The sequence below is a fragment of the Furipterus horrens genome, unplaced genomic scaffold, assembly GCF_987537825.1.
Source record: "Furipterus horrens unplaced genomic scaffold, mFurHor1.1.pri manual_scaffold_2, whole genome shotgun sequence".
Classification (NCBI taxonomy): Eukaryota; Metazoa; Chordata; class Mammalia; order Chiroptera; family Furipteridae; genus Furipterus; species Furipterus horrens.
The window spans coordinates 146,640,426-146,657,520 of NW_028327172.1; the positions used below are offsets into that span (position 1 = coordinate 146,640,426).

Below are 17,095 nucleotides of genomic sequence, written 5' to 3' on the forward strand. Positions count from 1 at the left end.
TTAGAGGCATATAACATTGTATTTTCCCTCAGTCATGACTGTAAAATAACCAATCCTGTAGTTAAATTCTGACCAGATCTTCATTCCTAAAGGCTGGACACAGAAACATCTTGCTATGCAAACATTATGTAAAGCTTACAATTTTAGGAGACTTATTCCCCAAATAAGATTTGACTTTTACATTCAATGAATTTGATTTTGAAAACAGTGATGATAAAAACAATGAAACACCAAGCTATTGATTTTTGGTAAATTTGCCCCATTATAATCATCATCTTATGTCAGCTTCCTTTTGAGTTTCCTATAAATGTGCTATGTATCAAAAATGCTATCTGTCCTTCATTTAGTCTACAAATTTAATCAATAACTACTCCTTTTTTATAATCATGAAAAGAAGTCTGGGTGAAATGTAAATATTTACTTACTTAACAATTTAATAAATTCGAGCGAGCTTATTTCCCTCAGTTTTAATGAACAGAAATTTTTGCAAGAATATTGCAAGTTTGGTATGTTTGTAGGTTTGTGTAAAGGATATCAAAACTGATATAAGGTTTAATAAACTTAATCATGACTGGTCATTGCAAAAAAGAAAATTCAGTCAAACTGGTTATTTGGTAATTTGTAAAGCTCACTCAAAAAAAAAATCTCTAGTTATTTGCCTGAATTTTCCTCTTTTCAATTTTATGGCAGTGTAATGGAGATGAAGCTTGCATGTAATAAATTTTATTTACTCTCTTAGCCAGATAGAATGAAATTACAGATATTCAAAAGTATTTGCTAAACCTTTCAAAGGTTTTGCCTTTGGACTGAGAAACATTTCAGTGAAAGATATTTTAGGAAATATTTTGTTAATTGCTTTGATTATATCATAAAGGATATGATATCATACAAGACTCACGCACATTAGTACATTTTTGTAACTTTGCTTTTTCAGTTTCATCTCAACTATAGAGTCAGATCCTACGTGAATGCTACCCTGTTGCATGTCCCAATAAGTGGCACAACCAGAAAAACACAGTTGCTGATGGATGCTACTCTCTCAGGTGAGCTTGGTGAGCTAGGCTGTGGACTCAGGTGAAAGTCATGACATGCCAGGAACAGCCACAGTCAGGGCTGTGAATCCAGCAAGAAACTGCAGGGTCACTTATTTGAAAGTCAAAATCTACAACAACTTCATTTCCAGTGAACAGCCTGTTAGGCCTGTAGCTGAAATCTCTGACAACATTTCTCTCTCACCCACTGAATGTGATTTAGATAGCAAAAAACAGAAAGTGAAGAAGAAAGTCTTTCCATTAACCAGTGTCAGTGGCTAGATTTCCATTCCACAATTGGAATACCATTTTCCAAAACAAGAAACTAGATCACCTCTCTCTAGGGGGAGTCGGTAACCTTTTGCTTGCTGGTTTTCTCCAGCGCACTTCATATCCCACTTTGTCACGCGCTCCTGTTGAGTTTTGTTAGCTTTTAAATCAACAGCAGCATTAAGTTAATAAAAGATGTTCAATAAATGCCTAAATCGCTTATTTACTAGAGTATACAACTATTTCCTAAGGTGTAAATCCTTCAAAACTAGAGTGCAATGCAGCAGGAGAATCTCAAGCAACTTTTCAAAATATGTTTTTCTGATGAGCTGGCAACTAGAGGAGGGGCTTTTAGGCATCAGCCACACTTGCTTTAGTAAGAGGAATGGGCAGTACAGCTGCCTTTGTTACAGAAGCTTGAACCTACATGTCATGCAACAGGGTGAAGGCTGTTAGGGAAATAATATAGATGACCTTAAATTTGCCCTTTGCAGAGTAGCTGTGAAGTTATTTGGTCCTGACATTCTGTGGAGCCAAGCCTACACTTGGGTTCATAGAATGTAAATGGAGAGTAGGATATGCCTTGGTACAAATGAGAAATAAATAGACCCAAGTTGGTCAAGGAAACAAACAAATTTCTTTGTTCAGTAGAAGTTTCTAGGTTCCTAAGGCTACCAGTCAATATAATTTTAACCAAACTGTCATTCTGCCACTGCTAACACTTATTATATTAGGCAATTTTCACGGGAATTGGAAATTGCCTCATGACTCCACAGCTAAACGGTGTTACTGAATTAAGAGAATTGGCTTCTGGTGATTCCAAAGTGACAGCTAAGAAGTCTCATATACTTGTTACATATGCGGACAGTCAACATCTCTATTAAAGTCTACAAAAATACATTTCCCAGAAGGATTCAGTAGCCAATCAAAAGAAACCAATAACAATTAGCAGCACCAGGTCTCCAGACCTAATGATTTAGTTTACAGGAATTACTAAAACTGCTGCTGTTTTCAGCCCAGAAATCATTCCTTCTTTCTGGTACCTGTGTGCCTAATTGTCAAAGTAAGGATAAATTATTGTAAAATAACTGCCAAGTTGTCTTAAAAGTATTTTCTATCTTTTAAAAAGATTAGGATTAGTTTACACTAGAATAAAGCTCAAAGGGCAAGGAGAAATAATTAATTAACAAACTCGATGTAATTTGCTGGGAGCATCCCGGTTTTCCCAGTTCTCTGCACCGTTCCATACATCCAGCCGTCATCGATGGGCTGCACATTAACAATGTAGTCGCCGTCCCTGAAGGAGACCTCATCTTCATCCTGGGCACTGTAATCGTACATGGCTCGGTAGGTCCTCTGGAAAGGGAAAGGCAGGGTTGCACAATGAACACCAAAATAGTCATGGCCACAAATGCCAACCCACTCATAAAGTAACTATATTAGGAATGTTTCCAAGTACATTTATTTCTGGAGATTTGTACACCAGAGCCTAATGTCCCAATACGCTCATCTGAAGTTTACTAGGTTAGTAAAGAGCATAACACTGGCGTCCAGAACGAGGACAGAGTGAGCCACTAAATACAATTGCTAGCCCATCAAAAAGTAAGCTATGAAGCAGTTAAGGCCAACTCCTTCCAGCTTCAGCTGGCCCCAGAGACATTAGGTTCCACAGTCTCCCTTAGTCCACAGTCTTCAGAGAACAAAACCTGCCATGATGGCAGACAGATCCAAGTCCCTGCCGAGTCACACTACACCTGGTCCCCTGGCAGAGGCAAGAAACTTTTCTTAAGCTGTTACTAAGAATTTTTGTTTCCTCTTAAAAATATATAAAACAAACAAAATAAAAAATCAATAACATATTCATTTTTTCTTTTTTTTATCATAGTGGTAGAAATTAAGCATGTAAATGTTCTAAATATTAAGGTTCATATAATTAAATCTTTATTGTAATGAGGAAAACATTTGCTTCCTGGCTTCAAACTATTTGACAAAATGATGTCATCAAAACAGTATAGTATTGGCATAAATCAGTAGAATGGAATAGACAGCCCAGCTATAAAACCCTGCATATATGGTAAATTAATTCATGACAAAGGATCCATGAATATACTATAGGAAAAAGACAATCTTCTCAATAAATTGTGTTGGGAAAACTGGACAGTCACATGCAAAAGAATAAGATTGGACCACTATTTTACATGATACACAAAAATTAACTCACAATGAATTAAACATTTGAATGTAAGACCTGAAACTATAAAGTTCTAGAAGAAAACATTGGTCTTAGTGACAGTTTTTTTTATTTTGACACCAAAAGTAAAGACAACAGGAGCAAAAATAAATAAATGGTACTACACATCAAACTAAAACCCTTCTGCACCGCAAAAGAAACTGTCAACAAAATGAAAAGGCAACTTATTGAATGGGAGAAAATATTTATAAATCATATCTCTGATGAGGGGTTAACATCAAAAGTATAAACTGAGTTTTACTATACTTGTTTTCATTTAAGGTCAAGAGTTTAGCTAATATGAACATCAGACCATCTCAAAATCAAGTGAATTCATAAACTGAGGAAACTGGTTGGGACAAAATTTTAGGGCAACTAAAGATAACTCTCAAACTGCTAGGTCAGGCAGGGGCCAAGTGACTGTGTCTGCAGCTTGGAGAAGCAATTTCAGCATGAGATGTCAAATTTGACTAAATGAGAATCACCACTTCCAAACTTTATATTTAATGAATGAATCAATGCTTCAAGGTTTCCAATAGGAGGATTCAAAGACATGTTGGCTCTGTCATTTAGGTTTTTGTGGCCATTTTGATTAATGCCCAGATTGACTAGACTAGTTAATATGACCAAATGTTTGTACTTTACAGACCTGAATGAAGATCATAATTGGCTAACACCAATCATAAGGTAGCAATAAGGATATCATACGTACTAGTCGATTCTTTGTGTTTTATTGTTTACATGTTTTCACAACACACCTTCTCTTCTCAATGGTTCACCTCTATAAGTCTTTTGCTTCCTTCAAATGGGTTGTACAAATGGCAGCACATCATTTATCCTTTATATGAAAATGTGCATGCCTATCAACAAATAAATGGATAAAGAGGAAGTGGTACAAATATACAATTAAATACTACTCAGCCATAAAAAGAATGAAATCTTGCCATTTGCAACAACACAGATGGGCTTAGAGGTTGTTACACTATGTGAAGTAAGTCAGACAGAGACAAACAAATACTGTATAATTTTGCTTATATGTGGAATCAAAAAAAAAACAAACAAACAAAAAAAAAACAAACAAACAAAACAAAGCAGCCTCATAGATGCAGAAAACAAACTGATGGTGCCAGAATGGGAAAGGGTAAGGGGAATGAGTTAAAAGGGTGAAGGGGTGTAAGAGGCACAAACTTACAGTTATAAAATAAATAGTTCATGGGGTCATACATAATACACAGCACAGGAAATAGTCAATAATCTCACAATAACTTCACATAGCAACAGATGGTTACTAGGCTTACTGTGGTGATCACAAAGTAAGGTAAGTAAATGTCAAATAACTATGTTGTACACCTAAAACTAATATACTATTGTATATTAACTATTTGCTAATAATACATTTTAAAATATAAATAGAAATCATTTTAGCATTAAAAATGTACAATATTCTATTCCATGCATTTTTATATTTTGGAGGTGAAACAGAATACCAGGAAAAAAGGAACACTTCAAACCCACACTTACTAGACTTGGTGAATGCTGCATTGACCTCATGGAAGACAGGCTGGTCTGGTGCATATACCCATAGCCTTGGGAATGGCTCTGCTGGTAGGCTCCAGGAAGAACAGGTGCTGCACATTCAATATACACACACATAGATTCCTTAAAGCAAGTCTCAAAATCCCCCTCCCAACCCTTCAAATGACTTCATGTTCTTCTAGAATATTCTGAAACAAAATGTCATTTTTTAGTGTCATGTGAAATTTGGGTAGTGATGTTACAAGCAATCTGTAGGTTAGTATAAATTTCAGTAATTAACATATTGAATATATAGGAAATCAGTTTAACATGCTGTTAAAATATTAGAAATATTTGAGTTACTCTATTATAGCTGCTATATTAAAAATAACACAAATACAGAAATTAAATTTCCCATAATCCCTTAGCAGGACTGTTTTTACTTGGTCATATGACCCTCAAAGCATTTTCACAAAAAAATAATAAGACATACAAAGGAATATAATTGGATTGTCAAACCAATGATGTAATATAAATGTTTACACTGGATACTTCTCATATAATAGGATGCTCTGAATATTTCAAGACATACAGTTGAATGTTACCTTTATAAAGATGGTAAGCATAGCATATGTTTAGCAACATATGTTTGTTTAGTGGTTAATAAGTCTACAGTGTTAAGCTTTTACTTAGATATATGAATTTTCCATTTTATTTTGGCTATAAGTTGAGACTAAATCAGTCAGCTGAATATGTTACAAAAGCCTGAGAAACCAAACCACTTAAGAATGTCATAAACATTGTCCCTCTGTATTTAAAAACTACTATCCAAATAGTATTGACTTAGTTTGTACTGTTCTCACCACTAATTATGACATTCAAAAGACATATTTCCTGTTTAGAAGAGCACTAAATTCTAGAGAGATCAACACAAAAGCTAGATAAAAACCCCATAAAATCAGTGGACATATGCCTGTGCATTTCTCTGTAGGCATGTATGTTTCAGTATTGGTAAACAGAAATATAGGCTTTAAATGAGGGCATATGAGTCACATGTTCTTCATTAAATTTGGAATTAATTACATTATATGATACATTAGTAAAACTTGTATTATACATGTGCTGCAAAAATCCATAACAGGTTATTATTTCTGTTCAATCAGGTTGAATATACATGAGGGGGGCACCCCCAAAAAACAGAACTATCTTCTGGAAGGTGGCCACCTTATATTACAGGCTTCCCCCACTAAGTGAGTGTTCTAGGATCTCATCTCTATCATGGTACCAGCAGGCATTATTGTGAGAGGCTGCGTTTGGCTTCAGTGAATTTTTTTTGAAGAGTCTTTCAACATGTTTGCCCATTTCATGGTGGGTGATCTATGAGCACATCTGCCCACACCATGCTAGTGTCCAGCAGTTTTTGACCAAAAACAGCATGACCCCCATTCTCCACCCTCTGTATTCACCTGATCTCACCCAAAGTGACTTTTTTGGAGGTTTTCCCAGATGAAAAAAGTCCTCAAAGAGAAACGTTTTGCTGATGTGGAAGAAGTGAAACAAAATAGTCACAAGCACTAAAGGCATCAAAATCAATGAGTTCAAAAACTGTTTTGAGCAGTGGAAAAAATGTCTCGATCGGTATATTGCATCAGATGGAGAGTACTCTGAAGGTAACTGAAGTTTAAAATAAATACACAATTTTTAATAAACAAATTCTTGGTTTTTTGGATTCCCTCTCAGAAAGTAATTATTATGGGTTGATTTATTTGGCATAGTTTTTATAATAAAAGAATAAAGCAGATTTAATTCCTGGGTGTTATCAATAATTAATGTTTTATAAGTGGCATGTTCATTCTAATATATGAGAATAGCAAACTTTAAAGAAGTTTAATCATCAGAAAATTACAAAACATGAATGTGTTCTCCAGATGATAATGACATTAGGTTGAATGGGGAGACTTTTTTAGTAGTTCTTGAAGTAATTCATATTACAATGTTGTTACAAATTGTCTTTATTTAATGTTTAGATGTGGCATCAAAGAGAAATTGCCAAAATCTTTACCCGGATTTGTAGTACATTATAAAGTTATTAAAACATTAAACATCAAATAGTTCAGAGACTAACAGTTTTTAACATTACCAACTCAATTTAAATATTTAACATTAAGACATATAAAAGATATGGTTAAAATTCACTTGTGAAGAAAAATAAAGAAATCCCCATAAATATATCTAGGCCTACTTAATTAAGTGAGTAAATGGACCTTTTCTATGTGTTGGAAACCAGAAGTATTGACCATTTAGTCACTCCCTCGACTCTCAGTTCATGTATGCACAAAGCTTACTACATTGCCTGTCACTTACTAAACCTCCAGAAATGTTAACAATTATCACTACCTCCTATGTTCAAGGCATGCCAGGCACCAGAGGGCTGACAAAAACAAGCAGCATCTGAGAGCAATGATGGCCCTTTGCCCAATTGAAGAAATGACTCAAAACCTAGAGCATTTCCAGTTAAATATATCAGTCAATAATTCCAACTGCATACTCCAGACTGGCACTCCTGAAGTGGTTTTTATCCATTACACAAGTTATTTCATAAATTATTATTTTAATCTAACTGTAAATACTATGTAAAGTTAAATAAATAACCCTGTAAACTTAAAACAAAAATTAAATTTTAATCCTTTGTTATACTACTTAATTATGACCTTTAAATTTTGATGTACATAGTTAAGTACAACCATCTTAAAATATTTTCTGAAAGAACTAACAGGAAAGGACAACAATGAAAAAATTAAAATGTTAAGTATACTGTCTCAGATGTTGTAATATGTTTACCCTTACACAGTTTGTAGATAATCCCAGTCTAGTGCTCATCAGTACTAACAATTTAAGAATGTTGTTTAATGGTATTCTCCAATTTTGGCTTTCAAAAAATCAAATATATTAATGCCTACTCAATGACTTAAGTCTGACCTTCAAAGGGGACCTGTAGTTACTGCCAAATACAGCAGGAAATAAAAGTAATATATTTATGCGTGGGTTTGAGAGAGCAGGAAAGAAAGTGTAGAATGAGAAACCTTAGAGCAAATAAATCTACCTAGTCCTTATTGTTTCTCTTCATGCTTTTGTTGATTATTTCCATTTCCCTCTCTGATTGCATTATCTAATGCAAATCCCTTTGGCGTTATCAAAGCTTGCCATCTACCATATACCTGGTACAGTGAAAGAGTTTTTAGGAAGTTCCTATTAGGGCTATAAAAAACATAACTTGAGAGTCCAGATGAATCAACTTACTGAAAGCAAATACCAATTATAAAAGCGGCACAGGGTAAAGGGAGGATAAGCGGTGATGAAAACAGACTTAACTTTGGATAGTAAACACAATACGATATACAAATGTGTATTATAAAACTGTATGCTTGAAATCTATGTAATTATTAACCAATGCCATACCAATAAATTCAATAAAATAAGTAAAAAAAGCAATGCCTTTGCTTTTTTCTTGTTTTCTTACACAAATGCTCTCTATAAAACATAGAAAAGAGATGCAAAAGGAAATGGAAAGCAATGGCTTTGGAAATGCAGTTTATTAAAAATTTGGTTATAAGGTAGCCCATGTAAGTCAGAGATTTCTTCCATGAAAATATGAAATTCAAAGGGTTGTCCAAACACTAGATGTTAAGCTAACTTTGCAACAACAAGGATTTAATACGAAAAGGGAAAAACACAGAGCCCTCTTATTAACTAGTGGTCAGGCCCCACAAGCAGTGGTACAGAAAGATGATGATAAAAATATGATGGTCTTACAACCCAAGAGTTTTGAGTCTGAGGGGTTTTCAGTTCAATAACATAAAAGTCACAACACAATAACTTTCATTATCCTAAGGCAACAATAAAACACAGACATGTGATTCAACTTTCATTTTCCATTGGGTGTAATTTATTGACCAGAGCTCTGGAAGCTGATAGAGGCTCTGAGGGTTTCAGGGTCGATTAGAAGTGTCCTATATACCTACAGAACCGAAATATCACTTCCACTGCATAATAAATTTCTTCCACAGTCAGCCAGGACTAATATTTTCCATTTAATGTTTATTCTTATGATGGGAGATAAAAACCAAAATAAGGAAGTAAGTAGACATGAAGATCATAAAACAGAAGGCGAAGATGGAAGAAGAAAATTTTTAGGAGGCTTCACAAATCTGAAAGTGAAAAAATGATGAAATATATGCAAATATAATACAAAGATTAGAGTAAATGAACCAAAGAAATGTACCTACAATGAAAGGACAAAGGACCCAAAAAGAAGTCCACTTTGGGGGATGTGCCCAGAGTAGGTGAAGAAGGGCATTATGCAAGTGTTCTAGTGTGCAAGAGTCTTTTATGTTGTCTTTTAGTTATCAGAACTATTCTCTTAGACACATTCCCGCTTTACAGAATAAAAACAGAGAGGCTAACAGATTAAGCAGGAAGGCAGTAGCAGAAGTACCTCTGCACAGTGACACCACAACAAAGGTCTCCAGTCATTAAAGATGAGGTGGAGGTTTTGAAAGCTTCCCCATGAGTATAGGGGAGCAGTAGGCAGCCAAACTCCAAACTCAGATGATAAAAATAAAAATAGCGCTTTATTGATGGCTTGGCCCATTGGGGCTGCTACGACAAAATACCACAGACTAGGTAGCTTAAACAATAAACATTTATGTCTCATGGTTCTAGAAACTGGGAAGTCTAATGTTAAGGCATCAGCAGGATCAGTATCTAGCGAGTTCTTGCTTCCTGGTTCAAATTTCTGTGTCCTTTGTGATAGAAAAGGACCTGAGATCTCTCTTTTTTGTAATGGCACTAAATCCCATTCACGAGCACTCCACCCTCATGATCTAATCACCTCCCAAAGGCCCTACCTCCTAATATCATATTGGGGATTAGATTCTAACATGTGAACGGGAGGAGGGGCACAAGCATTCAGTCTATAGTAATGGCTAACTAAAGATATAATACAAATTGAGAAAATAATCTGGGGGTTTTTCTCATAGGCTTACTTCTTGAAAAATCCAGAATAAGGAGAAAATCACCAGAAGACTTCCAATAAAAAAAAAAAAAAATAGGATGCCATTAAATTAGTGTCATATTTTCTAACCCTTGACTATGGTTTTATCAGCTAATGCATGTCAAAAAAAGTTTTGGTTTGTTTGTTTGTTTGTTTTTGAACAAAGAATCTCTATTTAGACTATATAGGGGAATTGCTAAACTGAAAGACAACAAATAAAAAAGAGAAATTATAAAGATGCTGCTAATTTTGAACAAACTATTCAATAATGAGCTAGAGCCTAACTAGATCTTTTCTAGGCCCTGAGCAAGGTGGCTGAGTAACTGGTAATAAAACAGGCCCATGATGTGGACCTCTTAGCACATCCACAGTTCTGTGCTAGAACCCAAGTCTTCACGGCATCTGATTTCCTCCACACACCACAAGTGGGTGCCCAATCAACAACATTTATGCTAATCCAGCAATAAAATGCTATTTTTTAATCTAAGAGAATTCCTAGCAGTATAAAAAATTATTTTCCTTCCCTGCAGAAAACATAAACAAGCCAGATTGCCTCTAGGTTTGAAATGGCTGGTTTTAATGATAAATTGAATAGACTAAGAAACAAGCTTGCTACACAATAAACTATTAACATAAAAATGAAATGATCTACAATTGAGTTAAACAAGTTTTAAAGTACGCATAATCATCACTGTGGTACAAAATATGTGCTCAAATGTTGGAAACGGTAAGTAAAAACAAAAGCGAACATTACTATTTCCTATGTTCAATCTTGATCTCAGGCCACGGCCATGTGAGCTGTGGAAGGAAAGACAGAGGAGGAACCAGTTACTTGCAGTGGTTTCTGCCCTGGCTGCACATTAAATTCAGCTGGGATCTTCAAAACCCCGTTATATCCACATCCCCTGGAACAATTAAATCAGAATCTCCAGAGTGGGAATGGGAAGGACTGGACATTAGTGTTTTAATTTTTTAATTTTCCAAGTGATTCAAATGGTCATCCATGGTGATAAACCACTGAGCTACTTACTGTTAACTTCCTTCTACCCGAGGTGACACAAATTTAGGGGCACATGTGGCCTCCTTTATGCTATTCCCAAATGCCCCCTCTTCCCTTAAAATGGACTTAATGTGTGTGTCATTCTCCCCACCTCCAGTTCTTATGTTGAAACCTAACCCCAATGTAATGGTATTGGAGGTGAGGCCTTTGGGAGGTGATCAGGTTGTAGGGGTGGAGCCACCATGAATGCAATTAGTGCCTTTATGAGACCCGCCTTTTTGTTACGTGAGGAAACAAGGAGAAGATGGTAGTTAGTCACCTGGAGGCGAGGCCTCACCAGACCCGACTTTGCTGGCAGCCTGTCTCAGATGTCCAGCCTCCAGAACTATGAGGAATAGATTTCTGTTGTTTATAAGCTATGTGGTCTATGGTATTCTGTTATAGCAGCTGGAAGAGGCTAACACATACCCTGCCCCATGACTTGTTTCTAATATTTGTGAAGGCAGATGTTTAAATCTGGGATTCAAGAAGAACCAGGAATTGTGAGGAGCTATCTGAGTCAACGGAGAAGTAACTGGACAATAATTTGGAGGCTAACATGAAACACCCCTATTAAGGCAGGTGCCACAAAGCACAATGATGAGTAGGCTGATGGGAGCTGACCCCACTTCCCAGGGGCTGACCACAGCAGAACCTGGTCACCATCTGCAAGGAAAGGAGGCTGCAGCCAAACAATGTCTTTGCAAATTCAAAAATTATTTCACAAGCCAGTGCTACATTTTTAACAATTTTCTCTGTCTATATTTCCCAATTGCCTTTGTTTTAATTTTCTATTCTTAGGTAAATTTTATTACTGTAATGTATTGCAAACCTCTTTTAAGTAAATGCAGTACACAGGAAAATACATAAGCAATAGGTATATGGCCCCGTGAGTGAGACTTAATGGGGGAAAACTGACACATAGGATTCTGCTTCACAAGGAACACAAGATATGAATACAATAAAATTGCAATAATGTAAATGAAATGCTTATGACTAGGGTGATCAATCCAGTTTGCTCAGGATTTTCCCAGTCTTGGCATTAAAAGTTCTGCTTTCACAGGGACTTTCTTAGCCTTGGGCAAATTGGGACAGGCCATCTCCCTACCTACAATGTGCCAGGCCCTGTGCTTAGTGCGTCACATGCATAAGCCAGTGTAATTGTCACCATTTTACAGATGGTAAGTCCCCAGCTGTTACAGCTGGAGACCAAAGGTTAGTGAGATTCAGTGACTTTGTCAACCAGAAGAGCTACATAGGAGCCAGGATTTAGAAGCCAAAAATCTGAATGCAGAATCCAAACTCTTGACTACACCACACCAAAATGATTATGGAAGTAGCAGCAAGACAGCATAAGATCAATCTCCATATAGCCATTGTGGATTCAGAAGCATGGAAGAGCACCGAAGCTCTTAGGAGTCTTGAGGCCTTGATCTGAAGCTGGAGGTGTCAGCAATCCACCATTCATTCTTGCTGCGGGGGCAGACAGGAGTGAGAGGCAGGGAAAAGCAAAGGAAAGGGCATGTCAATGCCTGGAGAGACAGGCACTCAGGCTGGTATGCCCACAGAGGTTACTCTATTTGTCATTGGCTTTTTTTGAGGTAAACTTTAGAGTGTCAACCGCATAAGAAGTTTACATCTGTGTGTTGATGAGGTGTGCCAGAGCATCTCCGGAAGAAATTATAGTGAGAATAATTCATTCACTTTCCGAAAAGCAAGCTCAAATCACAGAAAGTAGCATCACTTCTGAAGCAACGGCTTTAGATTTCTTTTAAGTGTCATTTTAGCATCTGATAAGTCTCCGATGTGTGTTCAATCTTTGTTTCTTTTTCTCATTGCCAATGCTATCCTATTTTACCCAGAACAATAGTCATTCAGTCACCTTATCCTGCCTGAATAATTTCAAGACTTTGCTCAAATCACATCTCCTGATATGACTTCAACCACTTTCCTACTGAGCAACAAAGACACCCGATTTTCCAAACCATTCGGTCTAACACAGCTGAATGTGTTACCCCCCCCCCCCCATATCAGCATCAGAATAGTGACAAGCTCTTTTCCCAAAGACATGCTAAGAATTTAGTTGAAAATACAATTAAATCCAAGAGATTATTTAACCATTTTCTTCCCTAAACTCAAGCAATCATGTTTATAATGTTGCTTTAATCAAAGTTCAACATTTAAAGATTTCTAATTACCTGTTAATTTCTAATTAACTGCAGAAGAAAACATACAGATTATGCATTTTTTAGAACTTACATATATATATATATAACTTTTACCATTCATTTATATATTCGGCTTAGTTGTCTCAAGTAAGAACTTCTAAAATACTGTTTAGGGATTCTGGAGTTCCTATTAAAAAATACAAAATTAGTTATATTTTAAATTATCACCCAGAAAAGCAGTATGTTCTGACTTCAAAGTTAACTTGTTTGTGAATGTTCTCTGACAGAACTGAGCTAAAATATAATCTGATTTGAGTAGAACTAGAGATTTAAGAATATCTGTTATTTTGCCTCAGAATAATATAGCCAATTTACACTTGCGTATTTTTTTCTCTGATTTGTTTCTGATTTTTACCTACTTAAGCCACGATAAACTCCCCAACCTGTAACTATACACTAAATCACAAATATAAGCAGGACTGTCACTAAGGGAAAAAGAAATAATTTCTGCCTCAAATTTCAGAGTCTTTAATAATATTTTCATGGCACAATATCCATGTGGTATATATCTATGTCTATATACACATACATTCACGCTATCCCTCTAAGCAAAACAGAGAATAAGAGTGTGCAGTATGGGTACATATGTAATTTGGAGCAATTCTCTGAGAAAATGAAGGCAATAAGGAACTTACAGACAGTGGGTAGATAGGAATGCCATTTCCATTTAGGTAAGCCATATCACCAACTCTAGCTTTTTGACACAAATTCTGTCATGACTAAATAGTCAGCTCATAGCAAATTCCAATTTTCCTTGGGGAATAAAACTGCAAATATTATATAAATCAATCTTACATAGGAAGATTCAAGTACAATGAAAGAAATGCTCATAATGCCAATGCAGAGGGTATTCTGTAAATACTTACTGAAAAACTATATATATTTTAAAGACTTAAAACTGGACTATGCGTTTGTCTTTTTTCTTGTGCTAATCAATTCAAACCATTAAATTCTTAGGGAATATCATCAATTCACATGGAGTTCCCAAATACAGTTTTACATTAGACATCCTTAGTGATAAGCCACACTACATATCACATATAGATATATCTCAGTACTGATTATAATTCTGAATGAGATGGTATTTATTTCCAACCACGACATATATGAAACAGACTTAAAAAAAGGAAGAAACTGACTCAATGTGTCCCTGAGATGATTTGAAGATAGAAAAACATGGGGAAATGACTATAAAGAACTATATGGGTTTCACAGAGCCCAAGCTCCAAGTTCAAGGTAAGTGGCAGGGGCTGCAGAAACAGGCAGGTATGAAGAGTCATAGTCAGGTAGAATTAGGGAGGTAAGCAACAGGTCATTGTGATCAAAGGCACACAATTAGAAGGACATTTAGACAGGACATAGGTAAGATCCTAGATCTTGAAAGACAGACTCATAAGCAACAATTTCAGTACACATGGGTCAGGAATATGGTGAAAGATAATGATCAAGAACCAGAATGACTAAAAAGTGTGGCCCGGGCAGATCAGCAATATCTTGGGGGTAAGACTGGGCAATAAGGAGCAGCATATCTGACCACAAGAGAAACAGCATGACAACAAGCCTGGGCAACAGTAGATGATGAACCAATGAAATGCAGAAACTTAATACATCAGGCAGCAGTATCAGCCTCTAGAAATTTTAAGTGAAGTCAGGATCCAATCACCACAGGCTACTAGCCTGGGGCTTGGGGCAGAAGGATGTGGGGCACCTGGATGAAACAGGAAGTTGGGGGAGAGCAGGGAAGTTCATGTCTACAGAAAAAAAAAATTATGACTTTACCATTTTATATAGGACAAACACATAAATATGCATGTGTACTTAGTCTATTCTCCAACTTGGACATCAATTTTAATCCATAAAGAAAAAAAGACCCTTTTATTTCCAATGTTATTGCGAATGTTCAATAATATGAAAATCAAGAATATCTATTCTGTCCTTTCGGCGAATGCCACTTTACAATTTATAAAGCTCTTGTAGCCCTTTCTCACTTGGTGCATATGCTTTAGCCATATTTATATCTTCCTGATGATCAAACCTCCCCATTTCCCCAATCAGCTCAGCTTCACAGGAAATATACTTTTTAATGTTTTATTGTTTGCTACTTTAAGTGTCAGATGTTTGTCCTTCATACACATATGGAACCCTTTGATTTAATTTTTGAAAATCAATGAAAAACACATGTGCATCTTGGAACAGGTGTTATTCATTAGTGTTTAATCCTTTCCACAATTTCACACTCAGAAAAGGAAACAGCACATTTCTTTCATTCCAAGTCTATTGATGCCAGGAAAATGAGTTTCTCTAAGTACTTCAATTTGATCAGATTCCTACACCTTTGTCTTGGGGAGCAAAAGAACTAACTAAACATTTCTAAAATTTGTTTTGAAACTTTTTGAGATTTGTAACAATTCTTAGAAGTGTACAATGTGTGTTCTTAAAGACTAGATGGCTAAATATAATTATTTAATACTCTATTTGTATTTCACATTATAATTTTCCTATAGATTAGTTTTATCACAGAGATTTAGTAATTTAACCATCAACTCTAAATATTCCTAAACTTCAATGAAGACACTAAAACATTACTTTTTTGATGGACAGTACCAAACTTCTCAAATTCAGATCAGAAATAATACTCAACTACAGTGGGGAAATAACACATCTGGGATTTTCTGTTAAGTATATTTTCTTTTAAGAAGACAGGTTAGGAAGGAGTTGGATTTGGGGAGAGTTTTGGGGAGTTGCCCATCAGTGATCAGAAAAGCGAAGTAGTGGCTAAAATAGAAATACTGGCAAGTTTATTTTAAATGAAGTTCCCAAGAGTTCAAATTAAGGAGTGTGTTTTCTAGTAGATTGTTCTGGTTATCAAATTTTAAAACTATGCTCATAACTAAAAACCAGTAACACTGAACTTGGGTGCAATGTTATCTGTAAATCATAAAACATAAACCCTCAATGGGAAAGAGAATTAACAGAAAAAAAATAATGAGAATACTGGGCAAAGAATTACGACTTTATGGATTCTATTCACATTAAAAGAGATTGTGAAACACTGCTGGTGGAGAGCAGTATTAGTAACGCCTGAGCTTAATATCTCTGTTCTCAATTTACAGCCAAATTTAACTTTTAATGATGACTATTGTTCTTAGGAACTCAAAGCACACCCTAGTGGTCTTTGCTGAGTCCAGCAAAGTGACGATTTGTTCTTGTGTTTTTGTTTCCTTTCATTTAGCATTGCTTATTGAGCCCTCCCAGTCCTGTGCTAGGCACTGGAAGAGAAGCTACAGGGTACATTCATTCTGTCTCCACAGAGGTTATGATCTAACAATAAACTGGAATACAGTGACATAGAAGCCATAAAAGGTAAGAATTTCAGAATTCGGATTTACACTTCTACTTTATCGAATCCCTACTGAGGAAAGATGTCATAACTAAAATACACAAAACACTAAGATGAGAAGCACTTGTATGAAAACAGAATTGTTAATGTAGGAATGATTTACTGATTTCTTGATATGAAAGGTCATTAGTGGACTCAGTCTTCATAACAGACACAGGTTATAAGGTTACATTCCAGTGTATATATGACATCACTAGTTTTCTAAAAATTATATTAAGAATCATTCTTGCACTGTTACTTTTAAGTCAAAGTAGCTTTAAGTAGACATTAATAAAGATTAATGCCATGTTTTCATGATTCAATACATGTAGCAAAGTTGTTTATATTTC

At 35.7% G+C, this 17,095-nt stretch overlaps 1 protein-coding gene across 6 annotated transcripts in view; it reads right to left on the reverse strand.

Annotated features, from left to right (window-relative positions):
- Nucleotides 1-1,056: 1,056 nt before the first annotated feature.
- Nucleotides 1,057-17,095, reverse strand: part of NEBL (nebulette) — a 354,758-nt gene continuing 338,719 nt past the window's right edge. For all 6 annotated transcript variants that reach the window (XM_090266581.1, XM_090266580.1, XM_090266578.1 and 3 more), the window contains 2 exons: nt 5,053-5,159; nt 1,057-2,657 (listed from right to left, as the gene is read on the reverse strand). In XM_090266581.1, coding sequence (XP_090122707.1) covers nt 2,481-2,657; nt 5,053-5,159 — 284 coding nt within the window. In that variant the 3' untranslated portion in view covers nt 1,057-2,480. The remainder of the gene's footprint in view (nt 2,658-5,052; nt 5,160-17,095) is intronic.